This window comes from Crotalus tigris, unplaced genomic scaffold (assembly GCF_016545835.1).
Source record: "Crotalus tigris isolate CLP2741 ecotype Arizona unplaced genomic scaffold, ASM1654583v1 scf7180000018945.517086, whole genome shotgun sequence".
NCBI classification, from domain to species: Eukaryota; Metazoa; Chordata; class Lepidosauria; order Squamata; family Viperidae; genus Crotalus; species Crotalus tigris.
In genome coordinates, this window is record NW_024097289.1 from 395,726 (window position 1) to 411,023 (window position 15,298).

General features: G+C 41.2%; 1 protein-coding gene across 3 annotated transcripts in view; it reads left to right on the forward strand.

Annotated features, from left to right (window-relative positions):
* The first annotated feature begins 5,778 nt into the window (after window positions 1-5,778).
* LOC120314553 (CD99 antigen-like) overlaps window positions 5,779-15,298 on the forward strand; it is a 115,545-nt gene continuing 106,025 nt past the window's right edge. Inside the window, exon 1 of one of the 3 annotated variants that reach the window (XM_039357779.1) lies at window positions 5,779-8,073. In XM_039357779.1, coding sequence (XP_039213713.1) covers window positions 8,013-8,073 — 61 coding nt within the window. In that variant the 5' untranslated portion in view covers window positions 5,779-8,012. The remainder of the gene's footprint in view (window positions 8,074-15,298) is intronic. The other 2 variants (XM_039357778.1, XM_039357780.1) reach the window with 2 other exon arrangements.

Genomic DNA, 15,298 nt, shown 5'->3' on the forward strand with positions numbered 1-15,298 from the left:
CCACTCGTTTTGTGAGGCGGGGAGGTGTTTCCATGCTACTAGGTATTGAGTTGTCCCATGATATCTCCTAGAGTCTAGAACAGTGGTTCTCAACTTGTGGGTCGGGACCCCATTTGGAGTCGAACGACCATTTCACGGGGGTCGCCAAACAACGCAGTCCGCCATTTTTTCCCCCTTTCCTTAGCTGTGCTAGTCCCTTTTATTCTATTGGCTTTTGAAAGCCAATAGAATAGACCACAGGTCAGCAACCTGCGGCTCCGGAGCCGCATGCGGCTCTTTGAGCCTTCCTCTGTGGCTCCCAGCCTCCTCTGCCTTTGCAGAGAGAGACAGAGAGAGTCAATTGCACTTCTCTCTCTCTCTCTCTGTGTGTGTGTGTTTGTGGTTTTTTTTTTTTGTGTGTGTGTATGTAAAAGAGAGTGCACTCACAGTGTTCTCCGAGGAGCTGAAAAGCTTACTGGGCGGAGCTCCTCCCTTTGCTGCGTTTCTGCAGGAAGCAGGAAGCAGGAAGGGCAGGAGAGTGCTAGCTAGCCCAGCTAGGCTGACTCAGGAATTCTGGGAGTTGAAGTCCATGAGTCATAAAAGAGACGAGGTTGCTTACCCCTGAGCTTGTTGGACAACAGCTTGAAGCTTGCCAGGTGAGCAGCAGATAGGAGGGGGGGGAGAAAGAGAGAGAGAGAGAGAGAGAGAGGGAGAGAGAGAGAGTGGGGGAAGAGGAGTGGCAGACCAAGGGCAGATAGAGAGGGAGGGAGAGAGAGACCCTTTTGACATCTAAAATGAAGATAACACTGCATATATCCTTTTTTTACCTTTGTGTGTATGTAATTTTATTCTCTTAAAGCATTCTCTTGGTGATCATTGTTTTAATAGTATGGATATTCCCAAGAGTCATATTTTTACTTTTATTTTTAATGTGTATATGTGTATATGTGTATATGTGTATATATGTATGTATGTATGTAGGTCTTTGGTTGTTCGGGTTTTCTCCCGCGTAAAATTGGAAGTGTCTTGGCGACGTTTCGACGAAGTCCCATTCGTCATCTTCAGGCTGGTGTTTTCAGCTTCGTGCTTCGAGCAGCACCCCTCTGCAGTCAAACAGGCAGCCTCCTCAATGGTGGTCGCCCCTCCAGGGCAACTTTCGACCCAATCAAGGGTCTACTAGCGGGGAAAACTTGGCTGGCAAAGAGATGAGCCTCTCTGCACAACTGCAGCGCTGTGACCTGGAAACAGAAGCCGGTTTATGATTCTTTTAATTGGAAAAAGCCCTATATATATTGGTCCAAGGTTTTTACAGGGTTGTAGGGATTTTAGGTATTTTGTAGATAAGTACACCATTTCTTCTATAATGAATGGTGTAGGTTCAACCCTTTTTTATCTGCTTGTGCTTTGTATGCTTGCCTAGTTTCATCTAGGGCTTTTCTAACTATTGGCCAGATGTTTTGTAATTGTTCCATCCATTCTTTCAGTGATGGGATTGCCGGTTCGTTTGGGGTTAGTTCTGGCATGGGGTTGAAACTTTGACCGGTAGCTATTTGAAAGGGAGTATAACCTGTGCAGGAGTGGACTGCATTATTGTAGGCCACTTCTGCGAAAGGGAGTAGGTCCATCCAATCCGACTGTTGGAAATTAAGAAAGCATCTTAAATATTGCTCAAGTACTGAGTCCGATTTTTCCGATTGACCATTCCCTTACGGGTGATGGCTAGATGTCAGTCCAAGTGGTCCCTAAAAGGGATAAAAATTCCTTCCAAAATGCAGACTTAAATTGCACTGCCCTGTCAGATATGATGCATTGGGGTGCCCCATGCAATCTATAAATATGCTGCACAAAAAGGCTTTTGCGGTGGGAATATGCTAAAGCTTTTGCAGTGGGAATCTATTGGCAAGGGATAAAGTGCACCTATTTGGAAAACAAGTCCGTGACCATCCAGAAGATGACAGTGTTTCCATTGCTTTCTGATAATTCCACTATAAAATCCATATTTCCCTCCAGGGGGCTGAGGGATTTGCCACTGTTTGTAACAGTCTGGGCGATTTCCCTTACAACCTCTTGGCAGTTGCACACTTTGGGCAGCTGGCCATGTAACTTTCTATGTCCTTTTTCATGGATGGCCACCAAAATTGCCATTTAATTAGGTGTAATGTTTTTACAAATCCAAAATGCCCTGCTGATTTTGTGTCATGGCAAAGCTGCATGAATGTGACTCTTTGGGTTGTTGGTATATATAACTTTTCCCACACCCAAGGCAGCCTGTCTATCATTGTGCACAAATATTTATTTTTCTGCAACCATTCATCTGTTTCCAAACTTTTCCGGAATTCAATTCTGGTTTGGCTACCCAGCTGCAGTTTAATTTAGCTTGGGCTCTGGTGGTTACTGGTGCTGCCAATTGTGATTCCACCATGATCGGTTTAGAGTCGGTGGCTCACGTGCTGTTATATTGGGGCATGTGAGATAGTGCATCTGCCAGGAAGTTCTTTCCCCCGGCAAATGCTTGAGCGTAAAGTGGAATTGGTGAAAATGCTGGGACCAGCAGGCTTGCTTGGGGTTGAGCTTTCTGGGTGTTTTCAAGACCTCCAAATTTTTGTGGTCTGTCCACACCTGAAAAGGGACTTTATTGCCTTCAAGGAACTGGCGCCACATGAGTAATGATCAATGTATCCCATATGCCTCTTTCTCCCGCACCGGCCAGCGCTTTTCCTTTTCAGTTAGTTTCTTGGATGTACACGCAGGGTTGCAATACCCCTTCGTCATTTTCTTGTAATAGTACAGCCCCCACTGCCACATCACTTGTATCCGCCTGTATTACGAAGGGCTTATCCATGTCTGGGTGCCTCAGTACCGGTTCAGCAGAAAAGAGTCTTTTTAATCTCTCAAATGCCGCTTGGCATTCCATTGTCCATTTTAGTGGCTGGCTAGGTATTACTGAGGATACTCCCTTCGTTTTTAGTAAGTTCGTGAGGGGCAGGGCTATCTGGGCAAATGAGGGAATGGTGGTAAAAATTTGCGAAACCCAGGATACTTTGCAGTTGCTTCCTTGTACGAGGTGGTGCCCATTCTAATACTGCTCTGACCTTCTCTGGGTCCATTTCAATGCCCTGTGGGGATATACGATAACCTATGTAGTCTATTCTTTCCTTGTAAAATTCACATTTTGATAGTTTGGCATATAGGTGGGTGGCTTGCAGTTTCTTTAAAACCGCTCTGACTAGGTTGACATGTTCCTCTTTTGATTCGGTGAAGGATGTCGTCTAAGTAAACCAGAACCCCCTTAAATAGGTGCTCCCTTAGTAACTCATTGATTAATTGCATAAATACTGCGGGTCCCCCTTGTAATCCAAATGGCAAAACTTTGAATTGGTAGTACCTCATTGGGCAGTTAAATGCGGTTTTCCATTCATCCCCTTTCTTAATTCTCACGTGGTAGTACGCTTCCTTTCGAGAGGTGTGATAACATGTCCTTCATGAAGGGTAGGGGGTATAGGTTGCTTTCAGTGATTGTATTTAGGAGTCTATAATCCACACATAATAATCTCTAAAGAGGACCGGAGCAGCCACTTTAGGCTTGGCTGGTTCAATGAACCCACTTTCTAGGTTTTTCTTTATGAATATTTCCATTTCCTCCTTCTCCTTTGGGCTCATAGAGTATAATCTGGGCTTTGGGAGTTTTGCTCCGGGTTTGAATTCTATGGCACAGTCCGTGGGTCAGTGGGGGGGGGAAGTTCATTCGCTCTCTCCTCACTGAAAACTTCAGCAAGATCTCTGTATTCCTCTGGTATTTCTGGTAGCCCCTTTTCTTCTCCCATGGATGCCTTTTCCGTTCTTAATTTTAGTAGATTCCCTTGGGATTTTAAGTCCATAGGGTCCCCTTTTGGGAAATTGATTTCTGCCGTCCTCCAATTTACCAGGGTTCCATTTCTTTAACCATTCCATCCCTAGAATCATCGGGCATTCCATGCATGGGGTCGCCACAAACGTTATGTCTTCCTCATGGTTGCCCAGGGAGAGGTGGATTGGTAAAATGGCTAGGGAAGCTGGCACCCCCCCTGCTATGGACTCATCTAACTGGCCAAATGAGATTGGTTGTTCTAGCCTTCTTGATGAAATGCCCAGATTCCCCACTAGCGTCGGGCTAATGAAGCAGCGGGTGCAGCCAGAATCTATTAAGGCTTTCACCTTGACAGCTTCGGGCATGTAGGGAATTAATATAGTCACTGTCTTGAGGATGGATGCGATGGGTCCACTTACCAGGGGTTCGCCGTCCGAGCTGTCATCTGAGGCATCCACCGGCCCTGCAGTGTAGGCTGGAGTTCTTTCCCCACGATGGGCAGAGGTAGGGGATTCCACAGCCTCCCTCACTCTCATGGCAGATTATTTTGGCTTAGCTGGAGACTTCCCGGATTTGCTGGCTGGTGATCTGTCTGGGTTGTGCTGGAGGACTTTCGAGTGGCATTCTACAGCCCGATGCCTATCTCTCCCACATTTGAAACAACCCATTTGCTTCTTGGCCATAGCCGATGGTTTCACTGGTTCGCACGTTGACTCAGGCGGTGAGCGGCTCCATCGTTTTCCTCGGCGGTACCTCTTCAGTAAGTCGATCTCTGCTTCCTCTGTCAGGACGTACCATTTGTTGAGTTGGTGTGGGTCCCCACGGGGCAGGCAAGCGTCATATTGGTTGTAGTTTAAGCCATCTTTGAAATGGCTAAGGAGGATGTCTTCCGGCCAGTTCAGTTTGCTGGCAATGACACGGAATTCTTGCGTATATTTGGCTACTGGGCATTTGCCTTGCCTTATGGTTTTGATCCTTTCGCGGGCTTTGCAATCAGCCAGGGAGTCCTCAAATCGCCTTCTCAGAGAGGACATGAAACGGTTGAAGTTGTTGAGCTCTAGGGCATTGGAGTCGTGCAAATTCACCACCCAATCTGCGGCTGGCCTGTCCAAAGCAGATTGCACGATCCGGATACGGGCTTTGTCGCTAGGGATGTGCCGCCCGTATTCCTCCATGTAGCTGAGGACTTGGGTTAGGAAAAACCCCAAGCGTGTTGGCTCCCCTTTGAATCTCACGTCCAATGGCGGGAGTCTTTGAATGGATCGGTGCCTTTATTGTGGATGGTATTGTCTTCTATCCAGATCGCCATCTGCGCGTCAGGGGGGGAGTGGTGACTACTGGATCAGTGGACGTCCCTGGGGCTGCAGGTTCCACTTCCCCCTCAGTGTCTCTCCCATTGCGGCTCCAGGAGCTGGCCGTGGGGCTCAGAATTCTTCTCTCCTAGAGAGCTGAGGGTTCTCTTCATCAAGTCGATAGCTTTCTCTAGGATCCAGCTCAAGTGCAGTGCCCAGTTTCTTTCCTCTTCGCTTGTGTACAGGGATTTCCCCATCTCCTGCTTCCATTCTGGTTGGTTGGCCCCCCGTCTCAGGGTCATCTTTCTTGATTTCTTTTCCCACTTGCCTTTCTTTCCAACTCTCATTGACCACTGAGGTTTGTGGTTACACGTCTCCACCACCTCTTCTCCTGAGGAATCTGACCTCTCAAATCCCGACATCTGGCAGGTTTTCAGTTGGGGCAGTGGTTCCCTCTCTGGGGGGCTTTCTCCCTTCCCTGCTCCATCGTCTGACATGGTATTTTTTGCAAGGTCCACTGGCAAGGTTCTCCCAGGTGGACTAATTTTGCAGATCCTGTCTAATGTAAGGACCCATCTCAATTTTACATCTTAAGAAGACAGAACTCTTGGAATGTCTCTTCAAACAGGAATCTTTATTAAGAGAAACTGATTGCAGGCATGCTAGACAGGATCTGGGGAATTCTCTCCCACCATTCAATGTTTTAAAGTATTCCCAAGCAGCCCCCACAGTTCTTCTGGGCAATTCAATCCGTCAGTCTGCTCCGTCAGCACGATCACTCATTTTCTTTTTTTCCAGATTCCAGGCGTTGCATTCCCCTTTTCCCTAATTGCCGGCAAAGGGGAGAACTTCAGAGGGAGTAGGATGAAAAACAATGGCTGCATTGTTATGGTTAGTCCTCTTGAAGAGAATAAACACCAGGTCATTTTGTCGTTAATGAAGGAAGTGAGAGTCATAAAACCCCCATGCTTACCCTCCTCCCCTTCCGTAATATGACAGAATCCAGAAGAGAGTAAGAATTGGTTTTATATCAGAGTAGGTAGATAGAAATGAAATATAATTGGAATCTGACAACAATATTTGATATATAGGTTACTGCAATTTATCTGTTTGCATGACAAAATTGAAAGTCAAACTTTTTTTAAGCTTGGCACATTATAGGAATGCAGCCTATGAGCTTAATATATGACTTAATATGTTATGGGTAGTCCTCAACTTACAACTACAATTGGAATGGGAACTTCCATCACTAAGCAATGCAGTTGTTAAATAAGTTGAGCCCGATTTTACCACCATTTTTGTTGCGTTCATTAAGGAAATCCAGCTTCCCCTATTGACTTTACTTGCTGGAAGCTAATGGGGAACAGTGATCACATGACCCTGGGATGCTGCAACCATCAGAAATAGAAGCACTTGAATTTTGATCATGTGATTACAGGGATATTGTGATGGTTGCAAGTGGGAGATCTGGTCATAATTTTTTTCAGCATTATCATAACTTCAAATGATTATTAAACTAATGGTCATAAATTGAAGATTACCTGTATTAGAAAACAGAAATTTGGACTGAATAATTCTCAATTCAATTAATTGAGGATAAGCATGTTGTTTAACCTCAGTCTTTACCTCCAGTCAAATCCCAAAATTTCTCACAGCTGCATTGCAGGAATACTGAATTTTGCTAATGGAACAGCTTTTTTTCACTTTGAGTATCCTTTTGGAAAAACCTGTTACACAACTCTATAGAATTTCCCAACACACCATAATATATTACAGAAGAGGAATGAGACTTAATAGAGAATTGTTTCTTTGCAGAAATTCCTAATTTGATTCTGCAACAACCAATGATAAATTGCTTAGGTGAAGCAATTGAAAAGTATGAAAGCTATCATACCAATTCAAAACACTTCTGACCATTTAATGGTCAGAAAGCCATACACATAAGGAGTGAATGTTTTATACCCACATATGAATTTTTGAAGCATATTATGTCTCTTCCAGATCAACTCACAACAATCTTCTTAAATTAGTTGGATCGAGAGTGAACAGCTGACAAAAGTTGAAATTTGAACAGTGTCTGAAAGAAGTCACCAGCCATTAAATGTTTCTATTTGGACATTAACCACAACTGCAAAAAGAAACACATTAAAAATCAGAATTTTCCGAGTATTTTACCAGGCTAAAGAATTAGAAGGAGGATGCTCGATTCCCGATAGATGATACAATACAGCAGGACATGATCTTCAGTTCCAATAGCCCCTTGGGGGTCATTAAAACTATAGTCACCGATGCGCAGGCACCTCTATTAAAAGACGAACCACAAAACAGTACAATATTTTTTAAGACTCATTTTTTCCCTTGCCGTAGATCTCCAAATTCTCGCCCCGGGAGCAAACTCTATTACCTCTGAAGCACATACAATAATCTCTCGGCAATAACTCTACAAGCGCCCTTTCCCTCCAGCCTAAAAAATCCCAAATGCGCCACACCCCGTGGAGCTCTCGTCAGCGGGTTTTCTATTACGGGGACATGACTCAATGCTTCTGTCTTCCGTCGCTAGACATCTTGGGGAGGGGGAGGTTAACAGACATTCCGTTCGCCCTTTTCATTGGAGGTCGATATCTAGCTGCTTCCAGGGATTGGTTGGTCGGTTCCTGGAAGGCAGCCCCACAGCTTAGGGGTAGCGCAGTTCACTCTTGTTTTCGCTCAGTCCCCAACTTTGGGTTGTTGCTTTGCGGGTCTTAGTTAAATAAACGGAGCTCCTAAGAGGGCAAGGAAAAACAAAGCGGAGAACGAAAAGAGGAAGGCGCTTTCTTGGCGCTCACCAGAGAGGCGTTGCAAAGTTTACCTCAAGACTTTGAAAGAGACAGCTATTCAAAGGCCCTCGATCGATTATGGGGAGACTCGCCCTTAGCCTCTCCTTAGCGCTTCTGCTGCTGGCGGTCCTTTGCAGAGGTAAGGCAGATCCGAGAAAGGTTGCTCGGTCCGATTTTTTTCCCACACCTTTGGTACCCACCCGCGGAGCTGGGTGTGGTCGCTCGATTATTTTCTTCAGCCCGGCGGGTCCTCCCTCCTGCCGTTTTTTCTCTCGCCTCCTGAAGCAAAGCTTTGGAGATAGAAAAGGAAAAAGGAAAATTCTTTTCTGGATCCTTTTATTAATGCCGGTTCGGTTCCAACAGCCTGCTGGAAATTTTATGGTGCAGTGCTGCGGAGCATAAGGAAAGACTACTTATAAACAGTTTAAAAATTTAGCGTTCGTCCTTTTTTTTTAAAAAAAATCAGGCTGCGCGCGCGCGCAGAAGCGCGCGCGTTCTGCTTGAGGGAGTTAAACGTCTGCCACTTACCCACTCGGGCCAGGTTAGGGACAGATTTTGAGGAAATAGTTTCAGATGTCTGAGAGACATTTATGGCTCATTGGACTGAAATTGCGCATTTTCCTTGAAGATTTTGTAATTCATAGGACTATAACAGATTTAAGACCTGGCGACAAGATAAATCAGTGATTTACAATATTTGTTTTAATAGCATGAGCAGTTCCTATTGTCAAGGTCACATTTATACTAAATACTTGGCTTAGGAACTTGAAGTCGTTGCCCAGCAAAATCCACTTTTGCATTTGGGATTACACAGTAGCCATAGTTCAATAACCGTGTTGTGTGAAACCCATTAATTGTAGATTAGCCTTTAAGCTTTGTGTCAATTTAGCCTGTGGATCAAATAGTATTTGTGAAGGCAAAAAGCATGAAGTTGTTAGATCAAACTACTATCTATGACATTTGAATTTGTAGATTTTTAGAGGGACCAGAAAAAAGAGTAAAGCCAAAGGAAATTTTTGAAAATCTGCAGAGTGAAGTGTTATATTGTTCAGTCTTATATTACCGTAAATGTTTGTACTATTGCATTTCAAGAAAATATGTCCTGGATGAATTCTGTGGATTAATAAGTACTTCTCTAGAGCTGATATTTTAGTTTGCCTGTTGCTGTAAAATGACATAGATTTTTTTAAAAAATATTTTATTAATTTTCTGTCATTACAAATCATACATGCTCAGTAAAAAGCGTGATGTCTGGGTTCATTTGTTACTCAGTATTACATCTTAGCTTCTTCATTGTGAGTCTATTCAGTATGCAAGGTTCCCTGCTTTCCTTGGTCCTCTCTTTTTCCAGTAGTCTCATTTTCCCAACATTAAGCAAATACAGTTCTTGCTACTATCAATACATACAAAATTAGATATATACATTTTTCTACTGTTTGTATAAATAACAATAAACTCAATTTATAACATCTTTTCTAACCAACTTATATTTCAATTGTATTTGCAATTAAAATCTTTTTATTAGATCAATGTAGATCCTGTTTTTCAAGCTCTTATTTAAATTTAATTTCCCATCAGTATTTGAGATATCTTTCTCAGTTATGATTTTCTCAAAGTTAGCTACATTTGGGTGTTCAAAAGTTTCATTTATATAAGCCATCCTCGTATTTTTATATTTCCCATATCATAAAAGGTGCTATTCTAATTATAAAACATATCTTTCTTATTGTAAAATCTGTTTATATCTAAAAATTATCTATTCTTTTAACTATCTTCAAACAAATGTTTGAAGGTATAATACTCCATCTGGTAGGTCAGATCTTCTGTTCTCTTAAATCTAACTCTAGCCTTTTCCTTTGCCAAATAACTTTCCAAGTTAGTGTGTTTAAATCACCAAGTAATTCTTACTGTGTTTTTATGGATCTTGTTTGGAATGGGAAAAACAATTTAGGTAGAGTATTTGGGGGGGGGGGAGTTTCGCTCATTTATATATTCATTAAACAACTCTCACTTTCCGTCTTCCTCAACTTCTCTTTTCATTTTTTGTCTCCCAATCTCTGTTGATTCCCCTGACAGCACTAAAATCCATTTTATCAGATCTTCTTTCTTATCCTCAGATAAGATAAGGTGCCTTTTCCACGTCTGATATTATAACAAAATCTTGCAGATTTTTGTTTTCCTTCATTTATAGCCTCCATCTTTAGATCACTTTCCTCTAGTTTGTGTTCTGTTTTCTGATTTGTTTGTTCATTCTTTATCGTCATTTTCTGAGAGTTTTTTAGTTGTGAGCTTAAATTAAATATTTGCTCATATATGTTATCCAAATTGTTTTTAACCTCATCATGGTTTCTTGTGTTTTTTCTATGTGAAACACTTGTCTTTTAATTGCAACATAAAATGTATTTCCTCCTGGAAGATGTTTGCTTTGTCTTGAGGTGTCAGTCCTACAGATTCCTGATATACCGGGCTGGAGGCTTCAAATGGGATTATTAAGTGTGGTTTCCTGCCAGTTCTGATTAAATAGGAGGCATCCATTTTATCTCCCCCCTCCAGATATTCTATCATAAAACAACCAATCTTAACATCCATACAGCAAAGTCTTGTATAGTTCTTATGATCTTTATGTATAGCCTTTATAGTCCAGTGTATTCCCAGTTATCAATCCATCACTAAAAGCAATGTTTTGTAATGCTTCTTCTGCTCAGGGGTCCAAAAATTATCAATCAGCCAAAGTTTGCAGTCCAAAATGTTCAGCCACTTAAGAACAGTCCAAAAGCCTCCCCCCTACAAAAGTAAGGAGTTTTTCTTTCTCTGCAAATAGTTCTCAAGCTTAAAAGTGAAACCTCAGTAGATGTTTATAATCTAAGAAGGTCAACAGATTTCAAAACAATTGCAGTTCTCACTCTGTGGTAGATAGCCCACTGTATTTTCCTCTGTTCCCAGCTGTTCTCTATTGAGTTAAGAGTCACTGAGCATCAAAGGAGCTGAATTGTTACATATTTCTGGGCATCTTGCCAGTTCACATCAATCAGAGCAGCTATAGTGTTATACTCTGATCCACTACTAGATGTCATTGAATATTCATTTTCTGACTTTTAAAATGGAAGATTATTTTCTTGTAGTTTCACCCCAATACAGGTAATCCCCAAGTTACGAGCATTCATTTAACACTCGTTCAAAGTTACGTGATCAGCGCCCCCAAGTACTTACGAGCAAGTTCCAAAATTACGACTGTTGCAATACCATAGTAGTCATTCACCCTTACAAGCAACTGCAGAGGGTCTGCAGTACAGTATTCACCCTATTCCCCTCCCCACTCCCTACAACTGCTTCTCCCTCTCTTCCTGCCGTGCCAGAGTCTTGCAAAATCTGTCTCCTCTCTGCTGCAGTTTCTTTCCTTTGAGGGAGAGGAGAAAAGCTTGCAAATGCTTTTCATGCTGACAATGGAAGCTTCTGGGTGCCGTAATATCACACGAGTTCAGACACCGATTCTTTGCAAAAGAGATCATAGCTTCCGGAAACTGATCTGCGCCTATCTGACATTTGCAAATGAAGCAATTTGCTTCATTTTGAACCATCCCATTTGCTCACAGAGGGAGAATCCAGTTTCCCCAAGGTCTCCCTTCTGATAAGAAGCTGATGTGCGCCTATCTGAAGTTTGAAAATGAAGTGATTTGCTTCATTTTGAACTGCCCCATTTGCTCACAGAGAGAGAATCCAATTTGCCCAAGGTCTCCCTTCAGATAAGAAGGTTATTAGCGGCAGCACCTTGGGTTTCTCGGCTCCATCTGAGTGGAGGGAAACAGGCGTAGCAGCAGGATTGCTCTCAATAAAGCCAGCCTGCACAAGCAAGCAGTGCACCCGAGTCTTAGTGTTTGAGAGCAATCTTGCTGCTGCGCATCCACTTTCCTCCATTCAGACACAGCTGAGAAACCCAATCTCCTGCCGCCACTTGAGTGAGGAGGACAAGGAGGAAGAGAAGAGTGGTGAGAATTTGTGCCAGCCGGCTGGCCAGGCAAGGATTAGGCCGGGTGGGGCGGGTGGCTTGCTGGGGAGGGGGATCATAGCTGCTCAGATGGTTGCTGTGAGCTGCTCAGCTGTGCCATGGACGGTATTGGTTCCTGCACCTAGCTAACTTCGATTCCATGCTTTGCCCCAGAAGCATGCAAATGAAGCAAACTCTTCTGTCCCCCCGAGAATGGAAGCTTCCATGGGCCATGATCTCTTTTGCAAAGAATGGGTGTTTGAACTTGCGTGATATTACGGCACCCAGGAGCTTTCATTGTCAGCATAAAAAGCATTTTCAAATTTTTCTCCTCTCCCTCAAAGGAAAGAAACTGTGGCAGAGAGGAGACAGATTTTGCAAGGTAAGTGACCTTGAACGAGATTCACTCTACAAGTTTTCGAGTTACGAGTGGAATGGGCAGGCTCCATTACACTCGTAACTGAGGACTACCTGTGCTCTTTCAAAAAGAAGATCTTATCAATTGTCTTAGTTTTCAGGCTTGTCCAAACTATAGTTTTATATTAGTTCAACTTCAATGTTATGCATTTCTGTCCCCCATAAGAATTAAAATGCCGCTTCCGTCTATGGAAGGGTGGGGCTGCAATCCCCTTCTCACGTTCAGAGGGTTTTTTTTGCTTCTTGGGAGTCTTTTCTAGGAAATCCTGTTATGAAATAGAAAAGAAAGGATCAATATTCTCACCCAACATGCTGTTCACAATCTGTTCTAGTTGGTGCTTTCTTTTTTTGGTTGTCGGTAGCTTGGGCTAGTCACAGAAGTGCAGCTAGCCTTTCTCCTGCTGGTTTGGAGGGCTTTCCCTGGATCAAACGGATCAATCACCGTTTGAAATCAGGTGTGGGGTGTGGAGCCCCGCAATCCCTTGGCCATGTCACTACGATGCAAACCGGAAGTCATAAAATGACATGGATTTTTGTAACATTGAATAATCCCAAAGTTTGTAAAATATTATTGATCAAATTTGAAAATAAGAAAAATATTTTACTCATAAAGATAATTTCGAGGAAGAGATTTAAATCCAATGAGCTAATTGGATTTTTATTGGTGTGATATATAATTGAATGAAAACTTTAATGTAGTTTTGTGTTTGGGTTCTGGGTTTAAAATGAAGGGGTTTCTTTCTCCCTTTATATAAAATTTGAAATAACATAGGGAATTCTTTGAATATAAATTATGACAGTATAAAGATTAATGAATAAATATAAGTTTATGCTATTCCCCATAACAAGGAGAAGCAGAGATGGTTAAATTGATTCTTAACCAAAGAAGAAAATATATTTAATTTTGTTTCTATTTGGAAATTGCTTCTGGATTTTGTGTTTGCAATGGAAAAACTTTGATTTTGTTTTTGCTGATTAGATAGGTTTGTTGTATAGAAATGGCTAGTATATACTGTTGTGTAAAAGTAAAAAGTTGAGATTGTAATGTTATCTTCTACTCTGCTAAAGAGGTTGGAAGCAGTGCCCTTTTCTTTCCTTTTCCCTCTTTACACCATATTTTCTCTTTTTTTCTTTCTTCACTTCCCCAGTTTTCTATTACTTTTTAAAATTTCTCTTTGTATTTTATATTTTGATAAACTAATAAAAATGTATTATAAAAAAGGACATGGATTTTTGCAGGAGTTTAAAGACTGATCACTCGGTTGTGGCATATATTTTTATATACCTCTCAGTATCCATAAAGTATTATCCTGACTGTGTGATAGAGAGTAATAGTTTTGGAAGGAAGTAATCACAGAATTTTAACATTGTATCATTGTGTTAATGTTGATAATACAAATGCTTTGATAATAAATTCATTGTGTTATTGTTCTAGTATCTTTTTTTATATAACAAATTTTATTGTTTTTTTAATTTTTACAACAGAATGCTCAAAACACCGTGGTGGTTAGGTGGTCAATCATCCAAAAACAAAATCATATAATAGCTCAAGTAAATACATTAAATGTTCCCTCACTATTTCCTTCAAATGATATAACCTATTTAACATAATCCATTTCTACATTACATATCTATAAATCCTAATCCTGTTTTGAGCTTTATTAATTTACAATTACCATAGTCCAATTTAACCTTAGATAAATGTATTATCACTTTGGGTATCCCTTTAAAAATACTAATCCAGATATATTCTAATTCATAATCTCATAAACCATTGATTTTATCACAGATCTCTCATTACTTCAAATAGCATTTAAATATCATATCTAAAAAAACACACCTATTATTACACAAAACATTGTCTTACTAACTTAACACACTCAATTAGTTGTTAAAGCTATCTGAATTTCTAAAAGCCTCTTTCATATTCTTATTCTCATTCCATTACGAAATAATTTTCATACAAATAAACATATTATTCAAGAAAATATATTCTTACTCTGTTTAACGTATGTATTTTAATAATCACAAATTTTCAACTCTAAACCTTAATCCTTAAATCAGTCCATATTTCTCAAAACCTTTTTAATCCATTACATATAATTTTAAATTTCTCTTTTTAGTCTTATTCTGGCTTTCTTCCTACGCCAACAGGGTTCTATAACAAAGCCTCTATTTCAGCAAATAGATCTCCCATTATTGCTTGTAATATCATTTGGGTCAGTAAAAGACCTCCCATCCTCTGTTTTTGATGCCTGGTTCCTATCTGCTGGATAAAACATTCAATCATGTCCAATTTTATAATTAATAGTTGATTATCAAGGTTGTCATAATTCTCCAACAGTTGTAATTTCAAGTCCATTTCTGTTAGTTTTGCAATTGTAGATAGTTTAGTTACAATCATTTTTTGGTCATCCAAAGTCTCCATAGGTTGTATGTAAATTAATTCTTCTTCTGTTGCTTTTTGGTCTGTAGAATGATCAAATAGAGTCTGAAGGTCAGTTTGTAAATTCACAGTAAAATTTCTGTTTATTATTTCTGCAGTTCTCTCTCTTATTTGGGAACATATCTCCTCAGTAGCTTCATAAATTTTTTCCAGTATGAGTTTACAGCTAGTGTAAGGACCCACCCCACTTTGCATCTTAAGAAGACAGAACTCTTAGAATAATTCTTCCAACAGCCATCCTTTATTAAGAGAAAATGGTTGCAGGCGTTCTAGACAGGACTTGGGGTCCAAGCTCTCCCATTCAAGGTTTTAAGGGGTTCCCCAGTAGCCCCACCCAATCACCCCCTTCTTCCAGCGACAGTCTCAGGCATTACACTCTCACCCCCTTTTCCTTACTGTCGGCTGGGTGGAGACTTCAGAGAGAACTACATGAAGGTAATAGCCCCATTGTTATGGTTAGTCCTTTTGGTGATACACACATCCAGTTCCTTTGAAGTGTACCGAAGGAAGTGAGGG